Source organism: Mirounga angustirostris, unplaced genomic scaffold (assembly GCF_029215605.1).
Source record: "Mirounga angustirostris isolate CCGP_5_RB_7025 unplaced genomic scaffold, mMirAng1.0.hap1 SCAF_6, whole genome shotgun sequence".
Lineage (NCBI taxonomy): Eukaryota > Metazoa > Chordata > Mammalia > Carnivora > Phocidae > Mirounga > Mirounga angustirostris.
The window spans coordinates 82,250,712-82,275,841 of NW_026991714.1; the positions used below are offsets into that span (position 1 = coordinate 82,250,712).

A 25,130-nucleotide genomic window follows, 5' to 3' on the forward strand; every position below is an offset into this window, starting at 1 on the left:
GCCCAGAGCGGAAGGGGCGTGGCCCGAGAGCGGAAGTAGCCGGGAGCCGGAAGTGCGAGCGCGCGTGCCGGCCGCTGTCCAGGAAGCCTGGGAATGAGAATGCCGTTGGAAGGGAAGAACAAACGGAAGAAAAAGGGAGGTGCGGAGGAAAGGTGAGTGGCGCGTGGCACGTCTACCCGGGCGAAGGTGGTCGTTCGGGAGCTCGGGCGGGCGAAACGGTGGGGCGTGGCTTGGCGTGGCTGAGTTTGTGGCGTCGGTGTCTAGAGACGACCCAGACGGCGGCGTTCGCGGGAATCTGACAGGAGACTATGTGGTTGGACAAGTCGCCAGCAGCTTGTTCCAGGGCAAGCGGCCCTGCAGAGACACCACAGCTCGGCTGGCGTCCCTCTTCAGCTCTTTAGAGCCTCAGCCTCAACCCGTGTATCTGCGTGTGCCGAAAGTAAGTCACCGGCTTCTATTCCGAATGGCCCGTTAGAACGGCTTTTTACCTCGCAGGGCTTGGTTTCTAGAGTGGGGCAGATAGGATTAATTTTAAGTAACCGTTCATTACTGGACATCCAGTGGGAGAGAAAATTTGCAAATTTAGAAAGACTGCTGAATTATCGAAAAAGATGAGTTCTCAAACACAACTTCCGATTTTTAAAAGGAGACCACCAAAAAAAGGAAACGGGATGAGGAGGAAGAAAGTACATTCCAAATTCAGAGACCACTCTTGCAAGAACCTTCAAAAAAAGCGAAAGCGAAGAAGAAACTTTCTGATGCAGACAAAAAGTTGGCAAACAGGTTGGCAGAATTCTCTTAAGTTGATGTTAAATTAGATGGTAAAGAAATTAAGATTTTTGGACCTGCAATATTCTTTTTTTTTCTCATTTCGTAGTTCTAATTTTTACCAAAAAATTTTTATTATGGAAAATTTCATATATATTCAAAATTTGAAAAGGATGAGGAGAACCTCATATACCCAGCATCAACAGTTATTCATACTTGGCCAGTCTTGTTTCATCTTTACCCCATTCATAGCTCCCTCACTAAGTGGAAGCAAATCTAAGATCTGTAATCTATCTGTAAATATTGCAGCACGAAGAAGAATTTTGTTTCCTTATTTATTTTTTTTTTTAAGATTTTATTTCTTTATTTGACAGAGACCGAGATAGTGAGAGCAGGAACACAAGCAGCGGGAGTGGGAGAGGGAGAAGCAGGCTTCCCCTCGAGGAGGGAGCCCGATGTGGGGCTCGATCCCAGGACCCTGGGATCATGACCTGAGCCGAAGGCAGATGCTTAACGACTGAGCCACCCAGGCGCCTGAAGAATTTTGTTTTCTTAAACTTCCTAAGTCAGAGATCAGATTTCTGCCGTTAGCTTATAAAAAAAGTTTTCTTTATAGTTTATCTGATCAAGATCCAAATAGAAGTAACATCATAGGTTCCCAGGTAACTTTCCTCAGTTCGCGAAGCCACTCTCTTCAAGCCCTTTATTTCTCATTTCTCTCTCCCCAGGTGATATTACTTAGTCAGAGAGCTATTAATTGCTAACCGTTACTAACCACCACTTTTCCAACCTCCTCCTTAGTGTATTTAATGCACATCCTTAATTTCTTTACCTTTCTCTTAGAGAAAGATGTCTTCCTCTTTGTCCAAGATTAATTCAGTCACCTGTTCTGTGTATACCGCAGACCTCTTCTGCCTCTTCGGGATTGTGCCATCAGGTATATGCATTTTCTTCTCTTTCCTGTGTCTTTTCTGTGTCTACCGTACAAATAAACTCAAGATTCTCATCCTAAAAAGAGAAATCCAACAAAACCAAACCCTGTCTATAGTCGTGCTTCCCTGTTTGCTATCTACCATTCCCTTGGTCCTTCCCTTCATAGTCAAGCTTTCAGAAAAATGTGATACTTATGTTCTCTTCCTTTTCTGGATCTGCTTTATCTTCCATGAACTTGTAGTCTGTTTGCTTGTTGTGTTTGTTTTTCTATGATCTGATCAAACTTCTGAAACAGTGCTCGGTGGAGCCATCCTGACCTAGTTGCCATATTTAGTAGACAGTAAGCCTTTGTCTAGTGAGTCCTCTCTTGCATTTCACATGGCTGCTTTTCTTTCTGCAGCTGTTAGATTTTTTTATAGCAATCTCCTGTCTCTTTGTTCCTTCTCTGTTATTGTGGGTACCTTTTCTTCTGACTGCTCTGTAAATGTTGATTTCCTCAGGATTCTGTTTGGTCACCTTCTCTGGCCTTTTTTCTACCATTCATTCTGAGCAATCACGTTTATTCCCATGGCTGCATCATTCCAATTTCTCTCCTGATCTCCTGACCTGTGAGTCTGTTTGCCTGCTGGCATTTGCACCTGTATCTTCTATATACAGTTGACCTTTGAACAATGGAATGGTTAGGGGCAGTGACCTCCACACAGTCAAAAATCCACATATAACTTTGACTTCCCCAAAACTTAACTACTGATATCCTATTGTTGACCGGAAGCCTTACCAGTACCATGAACAGTCGATAAACACATATTTTATATGTTATATATAGTATATATTCTTACAATAAAGTAAACTAGAGAAAAAATGTTATTGAGAAAATTATGAGGAGGAGAAAATACATTTATAGTACTGTACCGTATTTATCGGAAAAAAAAATGCACTTGTAAGTGGAGTTCAAACCCATGTTCAAGAGTCAGCTGTACCTCAAGTTCAGAATGCCTCAGACTGAGCTGTGTATCTTCATCAAACCTGTTCCTCTGCACGAGTGGTACCACGAGCTTTCCAGTTGCCTAAGCCAGTGACTTGGGAGTCATCTTACACTCTCTCTTCCCTGCACATCTAATTAGCTGCCAAGTCCTGATGATGCTGTCTTTTAATTATCTCTCTAATCTTTCTCTCCCTTTCCACACCTCCCTTTCTCTAGTTGGTCTGTTGTCCTCTCACATACATGCAGTTATAACTCTCTCTTTATTGATCTCCCTTATCCAGCTTTGCCCCCTTCCTAATTATCTTCTGCTCTGCTGCCCAAATGATCTGTTTTAGTCAGTCTCTAAAGTCTTCAGTGGCTCGTTATTCTCCGTGGGTTCCAATGTAAGCTCGTTTGCATTAACAGCCACGGTCCTTGACCTGGTTCCTTCCTCACCATACTGTCTTGGTTCCCTTCACTCCTCCTGCTCAGCACTTTATATGCCATAGTAGACAAAAAACTTGACACGAACCTTCTCCTTAGTGGAACTTCGGGTCTAGTGGAAGAGTAATAATGGTAAAATTTACTGAGCACTATGTGCCAGACACTGCCTTTCCTCCTCTGAGAAGCCTTTCGTGTTTCTTTTTATTTTTCTACACCATGTTCCCATTTTATTGTGAACTTTGCCTATCTCTTCAGAGGCTAGACTATTGAAAGGCCTTTAATAGTCTCTTCATCTTTCTATCCCCAGAGGCTGGAACTGAGTAGAAACCCAGTAAATATTTACTGAGTGAATGTATCATTTACTACCCATGACTGGTACTATCCCTTCTCTCCCCTCCTTAACATCCCGGTCCAGGGGCACCTGGCTGGCTTGTTTGGAAGTGCATGTGACTCTTGATCTTGGGGTCGTGATTTTGAGCCCCATGCTGGGTGTAGAGATTATTAAAAACAAATAAATTAAGGGCGCCTGGGTGGCTCAGTTGGTTAAGCGACTGCCTTCGGCTCAGGTCATGATCCTGGAGTCCCGGGATCGAGTCCCGCATCGGGCTCCCTGCTCAGCGGGGGGCCTGCTTCTCCCTCTGACCCTCTTCCCTCTTGTGCTGTCTCTCATTCTCTCTCTCAAATAAATAAATAAAATCTTTAAAAAAAAAAAAAAACACAAATAAATTAAAAAAAAAAAAAAAGATCCTGGTCCAGTTCTCTGTTAGCGATGCTCAGATCTCGCTTATCCGTGTGCACTATTTCAGAATGTACTTTTGACAAGCAGTCCTTTAGCTATTATAGAACTATTATAAATAGGAAATCTGGTTTTCCCTATTGGCCAGATTACTTTTATGAAGTATTTTGCAGCCCATATTAACCTTTATAGAACCCCTCGGAGTGCTGCAGTTCCCCTAGAGTTCTAGAGCCGAGAATGAAACTAGGCATTCATAGAGTGTAAACTAAATCTCCAAGAGCTTTAAATTAAACTTTTGTTGAAACGAACTTTGGTGCTCTGCTGTTACCTGGCGGTTTTAACATATTTTCAAAAAATTGAGCTTGATTTTTTCTAATCTTGGGTTTTCTAAAGATACCAGTCACTTTTTGATAATACTGCTTTATAAATTTAGATATATTTGTGACTCATACATTTATATTTGGGAAAGTCAGAAGTAGGTGGGAATTTTTTTTTTTTAAGCGATCATGTGTGCTTGGGTTGGGGGTGTGCGCAGAGGGAGAGGGAGAATCTTAGGCAGGCTCCATGCTCAGCACAGAGCCTCACAACTCTAAGACCCTGAGATCATGACCTGAGTAGAAATCAAGGGTCCGATGCTTAACTGACTGAGCCACCCAGGCGCCCTAGGTGGGAAATGTTTTTGATCCTTGTGCTTTGCCAAATACTACACCTGATTTCCATGACTCTTACAATTCTTCTTTTTGCTCTTTTTTTTTTTTTTTTTTTTTGGCCTTGTAAAGGGAAAACGCTCTAGCAAGTGCTGATTTAGAAGAAGAAATTCATCAAAAACAGGGACAAAAAAGGAGTAATTCTCAATCTGGTATTAAAGTAGCAGATAAAAAAGCACCTGATGATGTAGATCACACAGTTGTAAATCAAAGAAAGAAAATTGAAATCAACCAAGAAGAGGAGAGATTAAAGAACGAGAGAACTGTGTTTGTTGGGAATTTGCCTGTCACATGTAACAAGAAGGTATGTGTGTAAGAGGTTCAGTGAATGTTGTATAAATGAAAGAATACATCCTAACTTTCTTCCATTGTGTGGGGTTCACTAAACCCGAAATCTGCCCTTTACTTTTATAATTTATGTGTAGTAAAGATTATAAAAGATTGAAAGACAAAAATGTTGTGTACCTTATGGGTAGTAACAAGAACTTGAGTTGTGTTTATATGAACATAAATATGTATAAATTTCAGTAGAATTTTTTTTTGTCTTCCAACTGAATAGTCAACTATTCCTGAAATATTCTTAAAACCTGGCAGTAAAGATTATCAGACAGTTGTACTTAATTCCTTTTTATAACACTTATTTGATGTTCTGAAAGTAAACTAAAGTGTATATATACTTTTTTGTTTTAGAAGCTGAAGTCATTTTTCAGAGAGTATGGACAAATAGAATCTGTACGATTTCGTTCTCTGGTATGTGTTCTCCCCACCTTGAAATTGCAAATCTTAAAATGTATTGCATTTAAGTCAGACTTATTAACATGTTGGTATTAGTGAGATGGAGAAGCACAACCTTTTGAATCAACAGGTTCAAATCTAGCCCAAGAGAAGAGGTGTTCTTAGTATATAGTGCTGACACTTGGACTCTGTTCATAATTTAATGAGTTCACATAGTGAAATGATATCGTTGGAGGGTGGATGTGTGACTTTTGTTTGCAGTTGGGATGCCTGGGTGGCTCAGTCAGTTAAGCATCTGCCTTTGGCTCAGGTCATGATCCCAGGGTCTTTGGATCGAGTCCCACATCGGGCTCCTTGCTCAGCAGGGAGCCTGCTTCTCCCTCTCCCTTCTGCTCCCCCTGCTTGTGTTCTCTCTCTTTGACAAATAAATAAAGTCTTTAGAAAAAAAAACACATTAATACATGTTGAATAGCATTTCTAGAATCCTAGGCATTCGATACAGGAAGTTCGTGTGACTACTGCAAATAGTACTTACACTCTGAGCATACGCAGTCAAAAGTTTTTATTTATTTTAATTTCTTAACAGAGAGAGGGCTTGTGCACACATGAGTGTGGAGGGATAGAGGCAGGGGGAGAGAGAATCCCAAGCAGGACTTCCTGTTGAGCGTGGGGCCAGATGCAGGGCTTGATCTCACGACCCTGAGGTCATGGCCTGAGTCCTAATCAAGAGTCAGACGCTTAACTGACTGAGCCACTCAGGCGCCCCAGCAGATGAAGTTTAAAAAAAAAAAAAAAAAATCAAGGGGCGCCTGGGTGGCTCAGTTGGTTAAGCATCTGTCTTTGGCTCAGGTCATAATCTCGGGGACCTGGGATGGAGCCCTGTATTGGGCTCCCTGCTCAGTGGGGAGTCTGCTTCTCCCTTTCCCTCTGCCTGCTTCCCGTACTTGTGTTTGCGTGCACGCTCTCTCAAATAAATGAAATCTTAAAAATAAATAAATAAAAAATAAATCAATTTAATGCTAAACTTTTATAGAAATAGATGGTGTCTGATTTCACCCACTGAGCACTCTGTAGACCAGTTATAGCCATGCTCCTTGAAGTATGAAATAGCATCATTCTTTTTTTTCTCATTCATATTTTTTAAATGTAATTAATGTATATTAAAACATAAGAAATGTTTATTCTTTGTTTCTAACTGTTCTTTCTCATGTGATTCTCTAAAATGGGGTTTCTCAGCCTTGATACTGTGGATGTTTTGTGCCAGGTAATTCTTTGTTGTTGGAAGCTGCTCTGTGCATTAGAGGTTGTTTAGCAGCATCTCTGGCCTCTACCCACTAGATGCCGGTAGCACCCTCCCCACCCCGGCTGTAACCACTGGAAGTTTCTCCATTCATTGCCAAATGTTCCCAGAGGGCAAAACTGCTCACTTCTCTAAAAGTAGACATTTCCCAGGGCACCTGGGTGGTGCGATCGGTCAATTGTAGGACTCTTTTGGTTTCGCCTCAGGTCGTGATCTCAGGGTCATGAGATCCAGCCCTGAGTCGGGCTCCTCACTCAGCACAGAGTCTGCTTAAGACTCCCTGTCCTTCTCCCTCTGGCCTCCCCGCCCCTGTACACTTGGCCCCTGTGTGTGAACTCTCGTTCTGTAAAATAAATCTTAAAAGTAGACATTTCCCAAGGTTTTGGCACGGTCGCCATAATTTTTGTCATGGTATTTGTTTCTCACTCACTTTTTTCATATATATTTTGTCTGTCCTTCAGAGTCCCATTTCCCCATATCAGAACGTTCCCTGATACATCCACTTGGCTATCTTCAGCACCCCAGTTTCAGTCTCTGCTCACCTCCATTTCTCCCCGGCCCCATCCCGTGCTGTGTGCTGATGTTCTATATGAGTTAGTGCCACCCAGGCTGCAAGCCTCTTCAGTGCCTTGGACTCTTCTTTGACCCACCCAGCCTATTGCTTGTATCCCTTTCTATGTTTTAGCTGTGGTTTTTCCCAAGAGGAGTCCTTCCTTTCTTTCTGCATTGTTCCACCAAAGTTCTCATTATCTCTTGCCAGAATAGTTGCAGAAGTTTGTTACTGTTCCTACATTCAGTCTACCTCTTTTCAGCACACCCACAGTCAACTTAATTTTCCTAAAAATTCTTCTTTTTTTTTTTTAAAGATTTTATTTATTTATTTATTTGAGAGAGCGAGAAAGAGAGAGAGAGAGCACATGAGAAGGGGAAGGTCAGAGGGAGAAGCAGACTCCCTGCTGAGCAGGGAGCCTGACGTGGGACTTGATCCTGGGACTCCAGGATCATGACCTGAGCTGAAGGCAGTCGCTTAACCGACTGAGCCACCCAGGCACCCTAAAAATTCTTCTTAATGGAACTCATGATCATTACACATATAGACACCACACCACACGTGTGTGTACACACACACACACACACACTCTCTCTCTCTCTCTCTCTCTCTCTCTCTCTCTCTCTCGGAGCCTGGCCAGATTCTTCCTGTCCCTGGATTACTGGTCTGTGTGTTGACCCTGCTGTGCACTCTCCAGCTTCATCATAGTCCTTATGATTCGGTTCCGTAATTGCTACATTGTTTGTGCGCCCCACCTGACTGAAAGCCGTGATTGCAAATACCCTGTTTGTCTTGCTCATCCCTGGGTCACCAGTACCTGCACATTGTGCACATCAAACATATATGGAATTGCCTAAAAGCCTTACATTTTTCTTGCTGTGAGTGAAATCTGTCCTGGTTCTGAGCCTGACACTCGTCACAGCCTGGTCCCGAGGCCCTGTGTGCCTCCACATGTCACTCTGCTGCAGCCCCGGAGCTTCCCTCAGTGCTGATCATGCACTTGGGCTTTCTCACTCCTGTCCTTTTGCTCAGTTCATTTGTTTGTTGGGAATTCTCCTTGAAGTCTCATTTTGCCTAGTAAGGTACTATCTGTGTTTCTGCAGACAATTAAAATGTCAAGGGGCAAGGGCGCCTGGGTGGCTCAGTTGGTTAAGCGACTGCCTTCGGCTCAGGTCGTGATCCCAGGGTCCTGGGATCGAAACCCACATCGGGCTCCCTGCTCGGTGGGAAGCCTGCTTCTCCCTCTCCCACTCCCCCTGCTTGTGTTCCCTCTCTCGCTGTCTCTCTCTCTGTCAAATAAATAAATAAAATCTTAAAAAAAAAAAAAATGTCAAGGGGTGCCTGGGTGGCTCAGTCGGTTAAACATCCGATTCTTGATTTCGGCTCAGGTCATGATCTCAGGGTTGTGGGACTGAGCCCTGTGTTGGGCTCAGCATGGAGTCCACTTGGGATTCTCTCTCCCTCTCCCTCTGCTCCCCCTGCCCCCACTTCTGCATGCATGTACGTGTGCGCTCCCTCAAATAAATAAATCTTTTAAAAAAATAATAAAAAATTTAATAAAAAGTCACTTATTCAAGTTTTTCCTGATACTTTATACCATCAAGTGGTATTTTTCCCCTCTAAATTATTCTTGTACCTTATTGCCTTATGTTATACTTACTCATTTGTATCTTCAATAACAGGATCTAGATGTCTGCAGGCCTCTAGAAGGCACCCAGTAAATGTGTTTCGATAACTGTCATTCACCGGTTGATTATTCACTGGGCCATTTCTCATGTCTTGGACTGTTAAACTGTCCATGTTGACTGTATGTTAGTAGTCTGAACAGGACAAACTGAGAATTTCCTAATTTTGCTACATATCGGATGACTAAGAAATATTTCCAGAGGAGATTTATAGTTACTGCCCTGAATTAAATTGACATTCATAGGTGGTCCTGGTCGGTGAACTTGCAGGGTCTGTATCTTTTCACCTTTGTCTGCTCAGTACCTGAGTATATTGGCACATCGCTGACAGTCACAGTTGCTGACTTGAGTCTCCATCTCCTCCATAAAATTGTCCCTCCCTACCCCCTTCACTCTTAAGTAGTACTAAAGGAATACTGTATATGACTGAAAATAAAGTGAGCTTGAATGTAAAGGGTTTTCCCTTATTTGCCTGATTAAAGATACCATGTTGTTGTTGTTGTTTTTGCCAGCTGGCAGATATCAACTCTTAGACATGGATGTCACATGGGTAATATGTCTTTACATTTTTTACCAATTTAATTCAACATATTTAAAATCCTATAGAATTTACAATAAAATATTAATTTAGAAATGTTGCCTTTTTCCAAGCTTATTTTATAAAAGTTTTCCTTATATTTTTCATACATGTCTTCAACATCAGTGTCCCCTCATGACCAGAGACTCCTTTGCGTCATCTGACACAGTTTGAGGGCACATTATGTTTACTTCCATCTAGATGGAGAGTTAATGCCTGTGAAATCTGAATATGGTCCTATAGCATTGGAAAATTTTGTCCTACGCCACCAGATCCCATTAATACAACGTTAGGACAGGACTCAGTTTCATTTTCATTTCATTCATTTCCCTTGAATTTTTTTTTTTTTTTTTTTTAAGATTTTATTTATTTATTTGACAGAGAGAGAGACAGCGAGAGCAGTAACACAAGCAGGGGGAATGGGAGAGGGAGAAGCAGGCTTCCTGCCGAGCAGGGAGCCCGATGTGGGACTCGATCCCAGGACCCTGGGATCATGACCTGAGCCGAAGGCAGACGCTTAACGACTGAGCCACCCAGGCGCCCTCCCTTGAATGTTTTTAATCATATCACATCAGAATAAGATATTTAGAATTCAATTAATTTAAATACAATTAGTTTGAAGTAATATTTCAAATAATGAATTTTCTTTAATACTCTTTTTTTTTCTCTTAAAAGATTCCAGCAGAGGGAACTTTGTCCAAAAAGTTGGCAGCAATAAAGTAAGTTTATAATTACAGAAATGGAGTAGTTTAAAACTCTATTTCATTTTGGTTAAAAGTTGAGATCATGTTTTCATGGATTTTTATATTTGGGTAAGACATCATACGTGACCATTTTCTTATGTTTGTAATAGCATGTAAACTTGTCAGATGTTTGTCTTTAAGCCTTAACAAAAATAGTAGAGTCACAGAAAGTATCATAAAATAACTAAGTAGAAAATGTGTCATGAGAAATTTCAAGGATGTTTAATCGAGCATAGTGTTTGGAAGAGAATAAGAAAGTTTTGTGCTTAGATATTCTAGTGTAAATCTTAAATACCATATTTTATCAATTCTAAGGCACACATTTTCCCATATCTTAACATTTTGATGTCAGGATGCGCCTGAAGATCAGGATGCCCCCCATAGTTGCCATTGGCTGGTCAGGTTTTTCCAGAGAGGATTCAAGTTTGCTTCAGTCACCTGGGGGATGCTACCAGCCCAATACCACTTCAAGCTCTCTGAAGGTTTGGGGACCATGCTGGTAGTGTGGCTTTGTGGTTCATATTCTCGGGATTTTCCCCTACCCTCCTATCCAACTGGTGCCAAGGATGAGACATTCATGTTTCTTTACTCTTCTTTATTTCTCATTAATCTTAAAAATTGAAATATAATTGACATATAACATGTAAGTTTAAAGTGTACAACCTTTTGGGCGCCTGGGTGGCTCAGTTGGTTAAGCGACTGCCTTCGGCTCAGGTCATGATCCTGGAGTCCCGGGATCGAGTCCCGCATCGGGCTCCCTGCTCGGCAGGGAGTCTGCTTCTCCCTCTGACCCTCCTCCCTCTCATGCTCTCTGTCTCTCATTCTCTCTGTCTCAAATAAATAAATAAAATCTTTTAAAAAAATAAATAAATAAATAAAAAATAAAGTGTACAACCTTTATTTCTCATTTACTTTCAGTTCTATGCAGGGTTTCCTATTAATCTCTAATGTTGGTTTTTTTTTCTAACTAGGACATGAAATAATAGATTTTACAAGGAGGTGTATATATTAGATACAGTTATATTAATAGGTATACAGATTACATCTCTATATAGATATAGTTATATTAGATAAAATATAATAATATACTTTGGGGGTGCCTGGGTGGCTCAGTCAGTTAAGCGTCCAACTCTTGATCTTAGCTCAGGTCTTGATCTCAGGGTTGTGAGTTCGAGCCCTGTGTTGGGCTCTACACTGGGCATGGAGGCTACTTAAAAAAAAAAAAGTGTATGGAATGGAAAGTTTCTCTCCTAGACCTTTTTCCCTAGTCAGCCAATTTCCTGCCCCAGGCAGCTGCTATTTTTACTTTTTTGTATAACCTCCTAGAGACATTTTATGCATTTACAAGTTGATACACAAATATATACGTTCTCCCCACATGTAACTTTTGATGCGGTGGTATTCAACATGTGTACTCCACATTTCCTTTTTTCCACTTACTATAAACTGGAGATCTGTTTATCAGTGTAAAAATTGCTTCCCTATTCTTTTTCAGAGCATCTCAGTGTTCTGTAAGGTATACGATAACTTGTATCAACAAACTCTCTACTCATGGATATTGAGCCGTTTTTCCAGTCTTTTGGCCATTAACAAATAATGCTTGAGTGAATAACCTTGTTCGTGTGTAATTTTGTACATGTGAGAATTACCTGTAGGATAAACTTCTAGTAGTGGAATTGTTTGGTTAAAAGGGTATTTGCATTTGTAATTTTGACTACTATCCCAGAGATGGTAGCCTATGTGTATTCCTACACCTTTACAAATGTATGTTTTTGAGCTTTTCAATGATAGTGAAAAATGATATTTGTAATTTCCATTTCTCTCATGAGTGAGCATCTTTTCATATATTCAGGAGTCTTTTGTGCTTCCTTTTATCTGAATTATTACTATCATTTGCCCAGTTTTTTGTTGTTGAATTGTTTCTCATTGATCTGTGGGATGTTAAGGAAATTAGCTTTAGTGATTTGAGTTAGCAAATATTTTTCCTTATTTTCAGTTGCTTTTTTGCTTGGAGGATTTTGCCATGTAAAACTTACTTTGCTTTTTCATATAGTCAATTCTTTTAGCCTTGTTTCTACTTTATTAAGGTATAACTTACGTTCAATAAACTGCATATATTTGAAATGTAAAATTTTATGATTTTAGCATATGTACATACTCATGAACATACTGAATACTGGGGACCTGGGTGGCTCAGTCAGTTGAGTGGCTGCCTTTGGCTTGGGTCGTGATCCCAGGGTCCTGGGATTGAGCCCTGCATCAGGCTCCTTGCTTAGTGGGGAATCTGCTTCTTCCTCTGCCCCTCCCCTCTACTCATGCTCTCTCTCTCTCTCTCAAATAAATAAATAAAATCTTAAAGATACTGAATACTTCATCACTCTGGGTATCATCACCCCCCCCCGTCCCCAAGCAACCACTGACCTGCTCCCTGTCTCTGTTGGTGTGCATTTTCTAGAATTTTATGTAAATGGACTCATCATGCAGGAGTTGCTCTGTTAGCTACTTTTTTTGCTCAGCATGATGATTTTGAGATTTGCTCATAGTGTTGGCTGTTCAGTGGCTTGTTTTTTGTTGTTGTTTTTTTTTTTTATTGCCCAGTAGTAGTCCATGGTGTGGCTGTACCAAAATGTGTTCATCTATTGACCAGTTTGATGAATATTCAGGTTATTTCTGGGTTGGGGTTATCACGAATAAAGGTTCTAAAAACATTGGTGTACAAATTATTTTTCTTGCTAAAGTATCTGGAGGTGTGGGATTGCTGGGTCTTGTGGTGGGTAGATGTCAATTTTCTAAGAAGATGCCAAATTAATTTCCAAAGTGGTCGCATCATTTTATATTCCACCAGCTGTGTGAGAACTCCAGTTGCTTCAAATCCTCACCAACACTTGATGTTGTCATTTAATTTTAGCCATTCAAAAGGTTTGTCATGTGGTTTCAGTTTCTGTTTTGCTGATAAGTAAAGATATCGAGTGTCTTTTCACTTGCTTATTGGATATTTGTATCTGTTCTTTGGAGAAGAAGTGTCAGGTCAGAAATTTTGCCTATTTTCTGGTGGCTTGTCTTTTTTTTTTTTTTTTTTTTTTTTTAGAGAGAGTGGGGGTGGGCAGAGGGAAAGGGAGACAGAGAATCTTACGCAGGCCCCACGCGTGGAGCCCGATATGGGGCTCAATTTCACAACCCTGCGATCATGACCTGAGCGGAAATCAAGAGTCGACGCTTAACCGACTGAGCCACCCAGGAGCCCTGGCTTATTACTGAGTTGTGTAGAGTTCTTTATTGTGGATGTAAGACCTTTTTCTGATATATATGTTTTGGATATTTTGCCCCAGTCTGTGACTAACTTATTTAAAGGTGTCTTTTGAAGAGCAAAAGTTTTAAATTTTATTGAAGATCCAATGTAGAGAGTGCTTTTTTTTTTGGTGGTGGTCTGGTCAAGGGCAGTGGGGTTTCTTCTGTCCTGGTTCAGCCTCAGATGAACCTGGTTCATGGTTTCTTCTGGCCTGGTTCAGGCCCTGTCTATCTGTGTATCCGTGCACCCAACCGGCCCTCCCTCCCATGGCAGCCACACTCTGCCTTGTGCCTTTGGTGGGTCTTGTGCTGGAGAACATTTCCTACTCCTTGCCCTGTGATAGGAGGCCTCCCTTCCTCTGGCCACAAGGGTATTCCCTGTGCCCTGGGGGTAACAGACTTTGCTGTCTCTGCCCCAGCAGCTTAGCCCTCTCTGTAGGGAGAAGAATCCAGGTGGGGCTTTGTGCCCTTCCCACACTAGCCTTGGCCCTTCTCTTCTCCAGCGCACACCCCCACGGATGCTTTTGGGTTCACGCCTGACCTCAGTCATTCCCAGGGACCCCGGCAGAGGTCAGTGGAGCAGAGCCTGCTAGTGGGTGTGCACCCCCGTGTTGGCGGCCTCTAGAGATTGCATTTCAGGCTAGCCCACACTAGGCTTTAGCAATTTTTTAAGTCCTAGCTGAAATCGGTTCAGCTGGCTTGTCTGGCACCCGTCCTGTGAGCCAGAGCTGCCTGCTGTCTCCTCCAATGGGCCTGTCTTTGCCTAGGTTTCAGGCTGCTTGGTTTCCCTTCGTCTTCAGCTCTGGGGGCTTCAGCAAAAGTTAGTGTTGTAGGGGCGCCTGGGTGGCTCAGTTGGTTAAGCGACTGCCTTCGGCTCAGGTCATGATCCTGGAGTCCCGGGATCGAGTCCCACATCGGGCTCCCTGCTCGGCAGGGAGTCTGCTTCTCCCTCTGACCCTCCTCCCTTTCATGCTGTCTCTCATTCTCTCTGTCTCAAATAAAGAAATAAAATCTTAAAAAAAAAAAAAAAGTGTTGTAGGCTGTCCGGCTTCTTACTGTTTAGGGTGGGAATGATGCTATTCCTGGCTTTCTACCTTCTAGGTAGAACTCTAGATATCATTAGTGTTTTTAAATCATCCATCAAGCTTGATACAAAACATGTTCTTGCCACAAGAAAGGAGCAGCACTGCATTCTTGACCTCTTCATTCCCTGTGCCAAGCAAGGGTCTTTGATCGTCAAGTAACAGAGTACATTTAAGAGTCTTTATTTTTTTTTTTTAAAGTTTTTATTTATTTATTTGACACAGAGAGAGATAGAGAGAGAACACGCACAAGTAGGCAGAGAGGGAGAAGCAGGCTCCCCACTGAGCAGGGAGCCTGATGCGGGGCTCGATCCCAGGACCCTGGGATCATGAACTGAGCCAAAGGCAGCCGCTTAACCAACTGAGCCACCCAGGTGCCACCAATTAAGAGTTTTTAAAGTCACTTTCCATTTAGTTTGTCTTGGGGTTTGTCATAGCCCATGTGGGCTGCTATAACAAAATGCCGCAGACTAGATGGCTTTTACAAACAATAGAAATTTCTCAGTTTCAGAGGCTGGGAAGTCAGAGAATGGGATGCCAGCATGGTTGCATTCTGGTGAGGGTCAGCTTCCTGACTCATAGCCAGGGCCTTCTCACTGTGCCCTCACATTTTATAGGTTAAACAGTAAGATAAAAAAGGGGCTAGGAGCTCTGTGGGGTCTTTTTAAGAGCCTTGTTCCTGTTCATGAGGACTCCACCCTCATGACCTCAGCTACGCCCAAAGGCCTCACCTTCTATTACCATAACATTGGGCATTAAATGGATTTCAACATATGAGTTTGGGGAGGATGCAAACATTACAACACTAGGATCGCCCTAGGACGTGCTGATGAGGATGTTTTCGGCAGCTCTGTGTTGCAGGACCCGAGGAGGGGCTCTCTCGAGTCAACTAGGCTTGTTTTAAGTCCTAGGCTGGCCACTCCTTGCCTTGTGGTCATGGCACTCAGCTTCCTTATCCATAAAATCAGGAAAGTAATACCCATGTCAGAGATGTGAGATTAAATAAAATACAGAAAATGTCTAACATGGTGCCAGTATTATATTAGGCATTCAATAAACCATACCTGGTTTTATCAATATAAAACTATCAGATAGTGTAGCATATAATTATAGAACGCCATGAGAAATGCCCTGACGTTTCCTAGTATCTTTTTTGATGGTACTCATTTGTTTATTAGCATTTTTGCTACTTCAAAGACGATAGGTTCATGTCTTCAGAGAAGAATCTGTGGTCATTACTAGGCTCTTTTTGATGATTGTTCACATCTAAATTACATGACCATTTTTGCAAACCTAGTGAATTAGTGGGTGTAGGCATTGAGCAGCAATAGCTGCAGTCATTAAAAAAGAGTGAAAACCAGGGGCACCTGGGTGGCTCAGTTGGTTAAGCGGCTGCCTTCGGCTCAGGTCATGATCCCAGGGTCCTGGGATCGAGCCCCGCATCGGCTCCCTGCTCAGCGGGGAGCCTCCTTCTCCCTGTTCCTCTGCCTGCCTCTCTGCCTACTTGTGCGCTCTCTCTCTCTCTCTCTGTCAAATAAATAAAAACTTAAAAAAAAAAAAAAAAGTGAAAACCAGTCATAGCATGCTTCCTATTGAAAATACAGCACTACCTCCAGTCCTGACAAAGGAGTCCAGTCTGTGTCCTATCACACCTCTGGGTCTGGCTGCCAATTTGCCAAGAAAATAGGGAGGACAGAGGTACACGTTGAACTATACTGTGGGCTTGCACTCCACGAAGTCCAGGCTTTGGAATATTTGATAGGTTGAACAGTAAGGTAGAGAGAGAAAAGGAGAATCCTGCAGGGGTGCCTAGGTGGCTCAGTCGGTTGAGTGTCTGACTCTGGTTTTGGCTCAGGTCATGACCTCTGGGCCCTGGGATCGAGCCCCATGTCGGGCTCCCCACTCAGTAGGGAGTCTGCTCTCCCTCTGCCCCTCCTCCTGCTCCTCTTTCTGTCTCTCTCTCAAATAAATAAAAATAAAGTAAAAAGGAATACACATTTGAATGACAAAACCGTGCAGACACGCAAGGAAATGGTTTCTGTAAAAGGGGGGGTGATGGTTACCTTTGGAGGAGGGGAGGCACAGACAGAGGCTTTGGGGTGGGCAATGACTGCAAGGGTATTGGTCTTTAATATTTCTCTAAGCTGTACAGTTTTGGGTAGCTTTTATTTTACAGTAAAAAGGACAAATCAAGTTGGCTGTCACATCTACTTATATGTGTGTTTAGGTACAGAGCTCCAGCTAAGATTCTCGTTTCTAGCCTTGTAGCATGGCACGGAGGTCCTGCTTGCTCTTTCATAGTGATCGATGACTAATACGGCACAGGCGACATGTAAAAAGTTGTGTGTTATTTTTTGAGTTGTTACTAAAGGTTTATTAAAAGAGATGAAGCTTCCCCCAGGAATTCTTGTCGTATGTGTTGATTGAGAGTGAGTAGGGAACAAGCTGTATTGTTTCAGTGACTTTGAGATTAACAGATTTTATATTGTCTTTTTTTGTTGTTGTATAGACGTAAAATTCATCCTGATCAGAAAAATATTAATGCTTATGTTGTGTTTAAGGACGAGAGCGCTGCTACAAAAGCATTGAAAAGGTAATTTTACTTATTTGAGATTTGGACAGAATGATTGTATTTAAGTATATATGAGTACATGCTTTATTCTTTGGTTTGACTTTAGACTGAATATTTACAGTTAATATTTGGTGCTCATTTTTAACAGCCATCTTCCCCCTTCGTATTTGTAATACAGAAATGGTGCCCAAATTGCAGATGGATTTCGTATTAGAGTTGATCTTGCATCTGAGACTTCATCTGTAAGTAGTACTTGAGTTGTTTAAAGAACTTACCTAGAGTCTCAGAGAGAGAAACGTTTTCTTCTGAGCTTTTGCTAGGAGAGGAGTGGAATCAGCAGTGAATGTGAGGGAAGCAGAGGAGGAGACACTTTTGCCCTGTGTGGTCACAGTGTTGGTGCCCAGAGTGGTACAAGGACCTTAGCCAACAGCTTCTGGGAACACGGTTCTCCCACCCCAACCCCTAGATCAAGTAATCAGAGAGAGGTAGCCTGCAAAGGATGTTGGAGATCCATCAGGGCCAGTACCTTATTTCATATACTGAGATCGAGAAAGTTCAGTTGCTCTTTAAACAGGTTTTGGGTCCCTACCTGTGTCAGGCATGCAGTGCCGAGATATATATAGTCTCAGTTCTCTAGAGGTTCACGGTATAAAGGTGAAGACAGACAGATGGGCTGGTTGTGACACTATTTTATGACAAATACACAGGATGCTTTGTCAGCTTAGGAATGGGACACTTGACTTGGGGACGTGCCAGCAAGAAGGGACTTCTTGGGAGGGCTTCCAGGAGAATAGGTGCTCTGTCAGACTTGAAAGATGAGTCAGTGTTACCTAGGCCAAAGAAATTTTAAACAGTATATGTGGTGGGGGCCAAAACTTAATTTGCTTAGGGAACAGCAAGAGCTTGATACAATTATGAGCAGGTGGAGTGTGAGGAGGAGCGGCAGTTAAGAGTTGCTGTTGGAGAAATAGGAGAGGCCAAATCATGAAGACTGTGGTCTGCCATGTTGAGGAGGCTGGATTTTGTCCAGGAGCAATCCCACAGGTTTAAATGCAGGAAATTTGCAGTTTACAAAGGTCTCTCACAGTGGATGAAGGCTGCGTTATAAGAGTTCACCACAGAATCAGAGTTGGGTGTCAGAGTGACCTAGTTGAGAAATGACCAAGGCCTGGTAAACCTCTTTGGCTTTTATCATTGACCCATCCTGAGGGCCAGATCTGTCTGCTGCCTGTGTTATTTAAAGTCTTATTAGCACACAGCCATACCCATTAGGTTAGGTGTTAATGTGCCATGATGGGCAGAGGGGGGGGTAGTTAGAACATGGCCGGCAAAGCCTAACATACTTGCTGTCTGGCCTGGTACAGAGAGAGTTTGCCCATCTAGCATGCCCTTCTTGAGCACGGCCATGTGTTAAGAGCTAGCTATGAACAAAAAACTACTTCCTCTGGTGCTTACTCACTTTCAGGGAGGAAGACGGAAGAAACAATCAAACAGGGGACTGGTGTGTAGTCAGATCAGGAGATGGAGACCCGTCAGATACGGCGGGTAAGGGAAAGAGTGGATTTTAGGATGACTTCCATTTTCTGCTCCAGTGATTTTTATTAACCCTCTTTATGTTTCAGAGGGACAAGAGATCAGTGTTTGTGGGGAATCTCCCATACAGTAAGTTTGTTTAAATGAATAAAGTACCCATTTATCATTAAAATAACAGGAAAGGGGCGCCTGGGTGGCTCAGATGGTTGGGCGTCTGTCTTCGGCTCAGGTCATGATCCCAGAGTCCTGGGATCAAGCCCTGCGTCAGGCTCCCTGCTTGGTGGGGAGCCTGCTTCTCCCTCACCCTCCTACTGTTCCCCCAGCTTGTGCTCTCTTTGTCAAATAAATAAAAATAAAATCTTAAACAAAAATAAATAACAGGAAAATAACAACTGAGTAGTAACTTAATGTTTTGCTTTAAGACTAACATGAAAAAGCATAGAATGTTAACTTGACTAATTTTCGTGGGGCTTGCTCTATTAACTATATTATATTAATTTGCTGTATTATTTAACATCTCCAGCTTTTTCTAAGGCGATCTTGTCCTTACTTAACCTTGGTTGAATTTGTTTTTAGAAGTTGAAGAATCTGTGGTTGAGGAGCATTTTTTGGATTGTGGGAGTATTGTAGCAGTAAGGATTGTGAGAGACCGAGCTACTGGAATCGGCAGAGGGTTCGGCTATGTGCTCTTTGAGGTATGGGAGACTAGTGCATTGTCACTGTCCTCTGAAATGTGCTGGACAGGCTGTCACTGCTCTTTCATCACTCAGACAAAATTGTCACCGTCACCTTCAAATTCCATCTTCAGAAACCTAAACTCCTACCCTGCCATAATAGAGTATTGTTCCTGTAATTGCACCTCACCAAAAGCCATGCTAGTTCCCTTTTTCTCCATATTAATGTCATTAAATAATGTGTTAGATATTGGACATTTAAGGTATTAAATCTCTGAATTTCCACCTTACATGAAATGGAGAAAAGAATTGACTGTTCATGCAAGCAGAAGGAAAATTTTAGTGTTTGTACAAAATTGGTTATATTTGGCTCACTATTACCCAATGTTTCATGCCTATTGCTTTAGAACATACATACTATTAGAATATACATACTACCTGATGGCACTTAAGTTTTTCTTCCCTCTACAAGCACCCATTAAAACATTTCCTTTCAGTTTTTTCTGTGTCTTTTATATAGTTGAACTTCTGTCTGTGAACATATAAACATACTTTGCAACCTGCTTTGTGTTGTTTTCTGTTGTGTAAGTATGTTCCATCAAGCGATGTAAAATAATTTATACTGTCTTTTCCCTAATGTTTCCCAAATGTTGGAAATTTGCAGTGTTCTTTTTCCCTGAATAATGAAATTGAAGTAGTTTTTTTTTCTTCTTCAAATAGTTGCCTGCAGTTTTTGATTACTTCTTTAGGATAGATTCCCAACAGGCTATTACTGACTAGGTTGAGATAATGAGGGAGCAGAAGGCAAGCTGAGGACAAAGCACAAACACCCTGCAAACCCAGCCCCCCACCTCGGCTGACTCTCAGGTGGTGGCCCACCAGGATATGTCAGAGGTTCTGGGTGTCAAAGCGACCAGAGGCATCCCTCAAATGAAAATCGCTGTTGATCACCATCCTACCTTGTCATGAAGGCAGGCCAGCTGTAAAAGGCCCTGTAGGAGATACTGGCGTCCCCCTGCTTCCCCCCTGCATCCTAGGCTATAGATGGGTGCCTAGTGTATGGACTGAGTTTGCCTCGCTGTGAAGGCCATGAGGAACCCGCCATTTTTCACCCATGGAAAACACTAGAAAACCAATTTTACAAGGTGGAAATTACCCAGTTTTGTGATTTAAGTAGTTAGTAGAGGACATTGACAGAAAACAGTAAAGATTGAAATCCATCATGATCTAAGTGACATTCCAACACATACAGTCTTTACAGCCAACTTCTCTAGGAAACCCGTCCCCAGTGGGTTTTAATTCAGTCGGGTACTGGTTTCGGCCAGCTCCCAGTGGAGGTCTCCTGGCCTGAAGTAGCTAGACCAGAGATGTGGAGGGGTTCACATTAGACCAATGAGGAGGAAACCTCACACTGGGAGTCTTAAGATTGGTAGCTGTGCTAGTCACTTAGGTGGCTGTTCCGTGCCCAAAACAGAGGACTTTGTATGAGGACAGGAATAAAGAGAAGGCATCAGGTTTCTGGGTCTTCTTACCATTCCAGCCAGGGTACTAACTTCTAGCCAAAAGGCAGGGCTTTCTCCTCCCGGTAGAGTAGCCACGGGCTAGAGGATTGCAGCCTGAACAAACAGCATGAGAGTGTTCCAGTAAGACCGTACTCCTTTAAAACCCCTGAAACGAGAGTAAAGGAAGAGAAGAGAAATTACTCACCAAGTTTGCTCTGAAGCTCGGGAGTCCAGATGAAAAAACTAAGCCCCACGTTGGCAGCCAAATGACGTAGTTTTTGGAGTGTTGGTGTTGGGGTCAGGAGCCGATGACCAAGGAAGAATTCTTGAGATGTCTTTGGTGCAGAAAGGTGATTGTATGAAAGCATGGGACAGGAAGGCTGAAAGGGCTGCATTGTAAGTGTGAGGGGTGGCTGATTATATCCTTGAGAGTTAAGGGAGTTAAGGACAAAGGGAGGTGTCCAAAAGGACACTAAAGAAGACTCCCAGGATCCTGGAGTCCTGGCTATTGTTAAGCTAAGGGAATTTGTTTTTCCCTCCAGTGAGGCATTACCATAAAGATAGTTGAGAGTTCCCTGGAGTCCATTCTGGAGGAATGTTTTACTTTGCCTATCTCAAGTATTTGTCAATAGGCTGCAGGTTATAAAAAAATTTAATTTTATTTACATTCCTTTCTGCCTCTGTTTCCCACATCACTGTGGAGGGGAGGGTGATGTTAGGGCTCTGGGAAATTGAGCCCATGGGTCTCTGGAAATTAGGCTATTGATAAGAATGCTTTTTATCTTGTAAATAAGACCTTTGTAAACTGATGGACATTCATGTCCTGCAGGACTGTGATCTCAGTCAGTTAACCATTTGTTTTTCCCTTCCCTTAGTTTTTTTTTTTAATTTTTTAAAATTTTATTCTTTTTTATTATGTTCAGTTAGCCAGCATATAGTAGTACATCATTAGTTTTTGATGTAGTGTTCAATGATTCATTAGTTGCATATAACACCCAGTGCTCATCACAACATGTGCCCTCCTTAACACCCATCACCCAGTTACCCCATTCCCCCACCCCCCTACCCTCTGTAACCCTCACTTTATTTCCTGGAGTCCAGAGTCTCATGGTTTGTCTCCCTCTTTGATTTCTTCCCGTTCAGTTTACCCTCCCTTCCCCTGTGGTCCTCCGTGCTAGAGTGAAACCATATGATAATTATCCTTCTCAGCCTGACTTATTTCTTTTTTTGTTTGTTTGTTTAAGATTTATTTATTTATTTGCGAGAGAGAGAGAGAGAGAACATGAGAGGGGGGAGGGTTGGGAGGGTCAGAGGGAGAAGCAGACTCCCTGTCAAGCAGGGAGCCCGATGCGGGACTCGATCCAGGGACGCCAGGATCGTGACCCGAGCGGAAGGCAGCCGCTTAACCAACTGAGCCACCCAGGTGCCCTCAGCCTGACTTATTTCACTTAGCATAATCCCCTCCAGTTCCATCCATGTTGATGCAAATGGTGGGTATTCATCCTTTCTGACGGCTGAGTAACATTCCATTGTATATATGAACCACATCTTTTTTATCCATTCATCTGTTAAAGGGCCTCTCGGCTCCTTCCACAGTTTGGCTATTGCGGACATTGCTGCTATGAACATTGGGGTGCATGTGCCCCATCTTTTCACTACATCTGTATCTTTGGGGTAAATACCTAGTAGTGCAATTGCTGGATCGTAGGGTAGCTCTATTTTTAACGTCTTGAGGAACCTCCATACTGTTTTCCAGAGTGGCTGCACCAGCTTGCATTCCCACCAACAATGTAAGAGGGGTCCCCTTACTCTTGCCAACTTATATTCTTGCCAACATCTGTCGTTTCCTGTCTTGTTAATTTTAGCCATTCTGACTAATGGCTAAAATTGACTGTGTGAGGTGGTATCTCATTGTGGTTTTGGTTGTATTTCCCTAATGCCAAGAGATGTTGAGCAACTTTTCATGTCTATTAGCCATTTGTGTGTCTTCTTTGGAGAAATGTCTGTTCATGTCTTCTGCCCATTTTGTGACTGGGTTATTTGTTTTTTGGGTGTTGAGTTTGATAAGTTCTTTGTAGATCTTGGATACCAGCCCTTTATCTGAAATGTAATTTGCAAATATCTTCTCCCATTCCATGGATTGCCTTCCCTTAGTTTAAGGGCAACCAGGAATGCCTGACGGATGTCACACTTATCCCACCTGGGAGTTGGGTTGCAGAGTATCAGCTTGTGCTTTGTCCTCAGCTTGCCTTCTGTTCCCTCATCAAAGAAATATGACCATGTTTAGTAGTCTTGCTATGTTTTATTACCAGATAGCTCTTGCGAAAGGTGGTCACAGCTTTCTGTTTCCATCGTGACTGCATTGGAGTTACCTTACTGTCTCTCTGCTGTCTACTGTTACTTGATACGTTTGTGAAGTCCCTTAACAAATATCTCATGAATATTCAGGATTGTTAGCATTTAGTGGTTTTATATTGCAATAAAAGAGTAATAGAATTTGGGATCTTCACGGAGGCCTGCAAGGCATCTAGTTCAACGTCTCAGAGACTGTTCCCTTCTCTCAAGTCAACTAACACAGTGGGGCTTCTACAGAAAGAGCCTGGGAGAGGCAAGGTTGATTGGTTTAAAAGATTGCATGTGACTAATGTCATTGGCCGAAACTTGCCTTTTACAGTGAGAAAAATGAAGCCTGTTGGGTTGTGACAGGCAGCTGAGTGCTGGGGGGCGGGGGGGCGGGAATTCTTGAGGAGCATGATGAAAACAATACCTCAAGCACGGTTGCTGAAACCCGTGGGATTGAATCTCGTGGAGGTGGAAATGGGAGGGGTTTCTGTCTATGGGCAAGCTTGAAAATTGCTCTAATCTGTTTAGGTCACAATTTTACTAGTTTCTTTGCAGAGGAATTTCTGGTGGAAATTAATATATTGATTTTTATTGCAGAATAAAGATGCTGTTCATCTTGCTCTGAAATTAAATAATTCTGAACTGATGGGAAGAAAACTCAGAGTCATGCGTTCTGTTAATAAAGAAAAATTAAAACCAAGCTCAAATCCCAGTTTGAAGAATGTCGTTAAACCTAAGCAGGGACTTAATTTTGCTTCAAAAAATGTAGGACCTTCTAAAAGTTTGTTTATTGGAGAAAAAGCTGTTATCATTAAGAAGAAAAAGAAAGGACAAAAGAAAATTGGACAAGCTAAGAAACAGAAAAAACAGAAGTAACCACCCAAAGATTATTTTGTAATGGTAATAAAAAACTGGTAATAAAAATATGGTAAACCCACGAATTGAGTTTCAGAGTTTTTTTATGGATGGTGCATGTGAAACGTGGAAACCTGTTCAGTTTATTCACATTGTAATAGCACCTTTGAAGCCTTTGTTTTAAGATGTAGGCAGATTAGTCACCAATGATTATGTGTTTCTGCTGATGGACTAGAGCAGTGTTCTCATACTTTTGATTACGATCTGTTGTAGTAGCTTTTTTTTTTTAAGATTTTATTTATTTATTTGAGAGAGAGAATGAGATAGAGCATGAGAGTGGGGAGGGTCAGAGGGAGAAGCAGACTCCCGGCTGAGCAGGGAGCCTGACGGGACTCCAGGATCATGATCTGAGCCGAAGGCAGTTGCCCAACCAACTGAGCCACCCAGGCGCCCCTGTTGTAGTAGCTTTAACTTTACTTTGTGACCAGTACAAACACAGATAGATATATAGATATAGATGTAGATATATTTTTTTAAGATTTTATTTATTTATTTGACAGAGACACAGCGAGAGAGGGAACACAAGCAGGGGGAGTGGGAGAGGGAGAAGCAGACTCCCCGCGGAGCAGGGAGCCCGATGTGGGGCTCGATCCCAGGACCCTGGGATCATGACCTGAGCCAAAGGCAGACGCTTAACAACTGAGCCACCCAGGCGCCCCGAAACACAGATATATTTAACTGACCTGAAAGTTGCACATGACAGTACTGGTCCTTACTACACATGTTGCTTTCTGATATATGTATAGTTTTAAAGATTTTAGACTTAGGGTAAACACTTAGAATTTTAGTGGTTATGTATTAGTGTAAGTTAGTGGTTATATATTAGCGTAAGTTAGAAATATGTAATTAACACTTCACATGGTTATTTCGAGAATTACTTGGGATGAGACTAAAGTGAGTAACTTAAACTATACACACACACACACCTTAATACTGACTGGACCTAGACAGAGTCGAAATACTAATCTTTTTTTTTTTTTTTTTTTTTAAGATTTTATTTATTTATTTGAGAGAGAGAGAATGAGAGAGAACACATGAGAGGGGATAGGGTCAGAGGGCAAAGCAGACTGCCCGCTGAG

The 25,130-nt window shown here is 42.3% G+C and overlaps 1 protein-coding gene across 1 annotated transcript; it reads left to right on the forward strand.

Annotated features, from left to right (window-relative positions):
• The first annotated feature begins 13 nt into the window (after positions 1 to 13).
• Positions 14 to 24,071, forward strand: RBM34 (RNA binding motif protein 34). Its single transcript, XM_045877804.3, has 11 exons — positions 14 to 152; positions 265 to 439; positions 647 to 783; positions 4,625 to 4,856; positions 5,243 to 5,302; positions 10,075 to 10,118; positions 17,022 to 17,105; positions 17,263 to 17,326; positions 18,707 to 18,746; positions 19,194 to 19,312; positions 23,734 to 24,071. The coding sequence occupies exons 1-11, from the start codon at positions 94 to 96 to the stop codon at positions 24,010 to 24,012; spliced, it is 1,293 nt and encodes a 430-aa protein (XP_045733760.1). The 5' UTR covers positions 14 to 93; the 3' UTR covers positions 24,013 to 24,071.
• Positions 24,072 to 25,130: the final 1,059 nt, after the last annotated feature.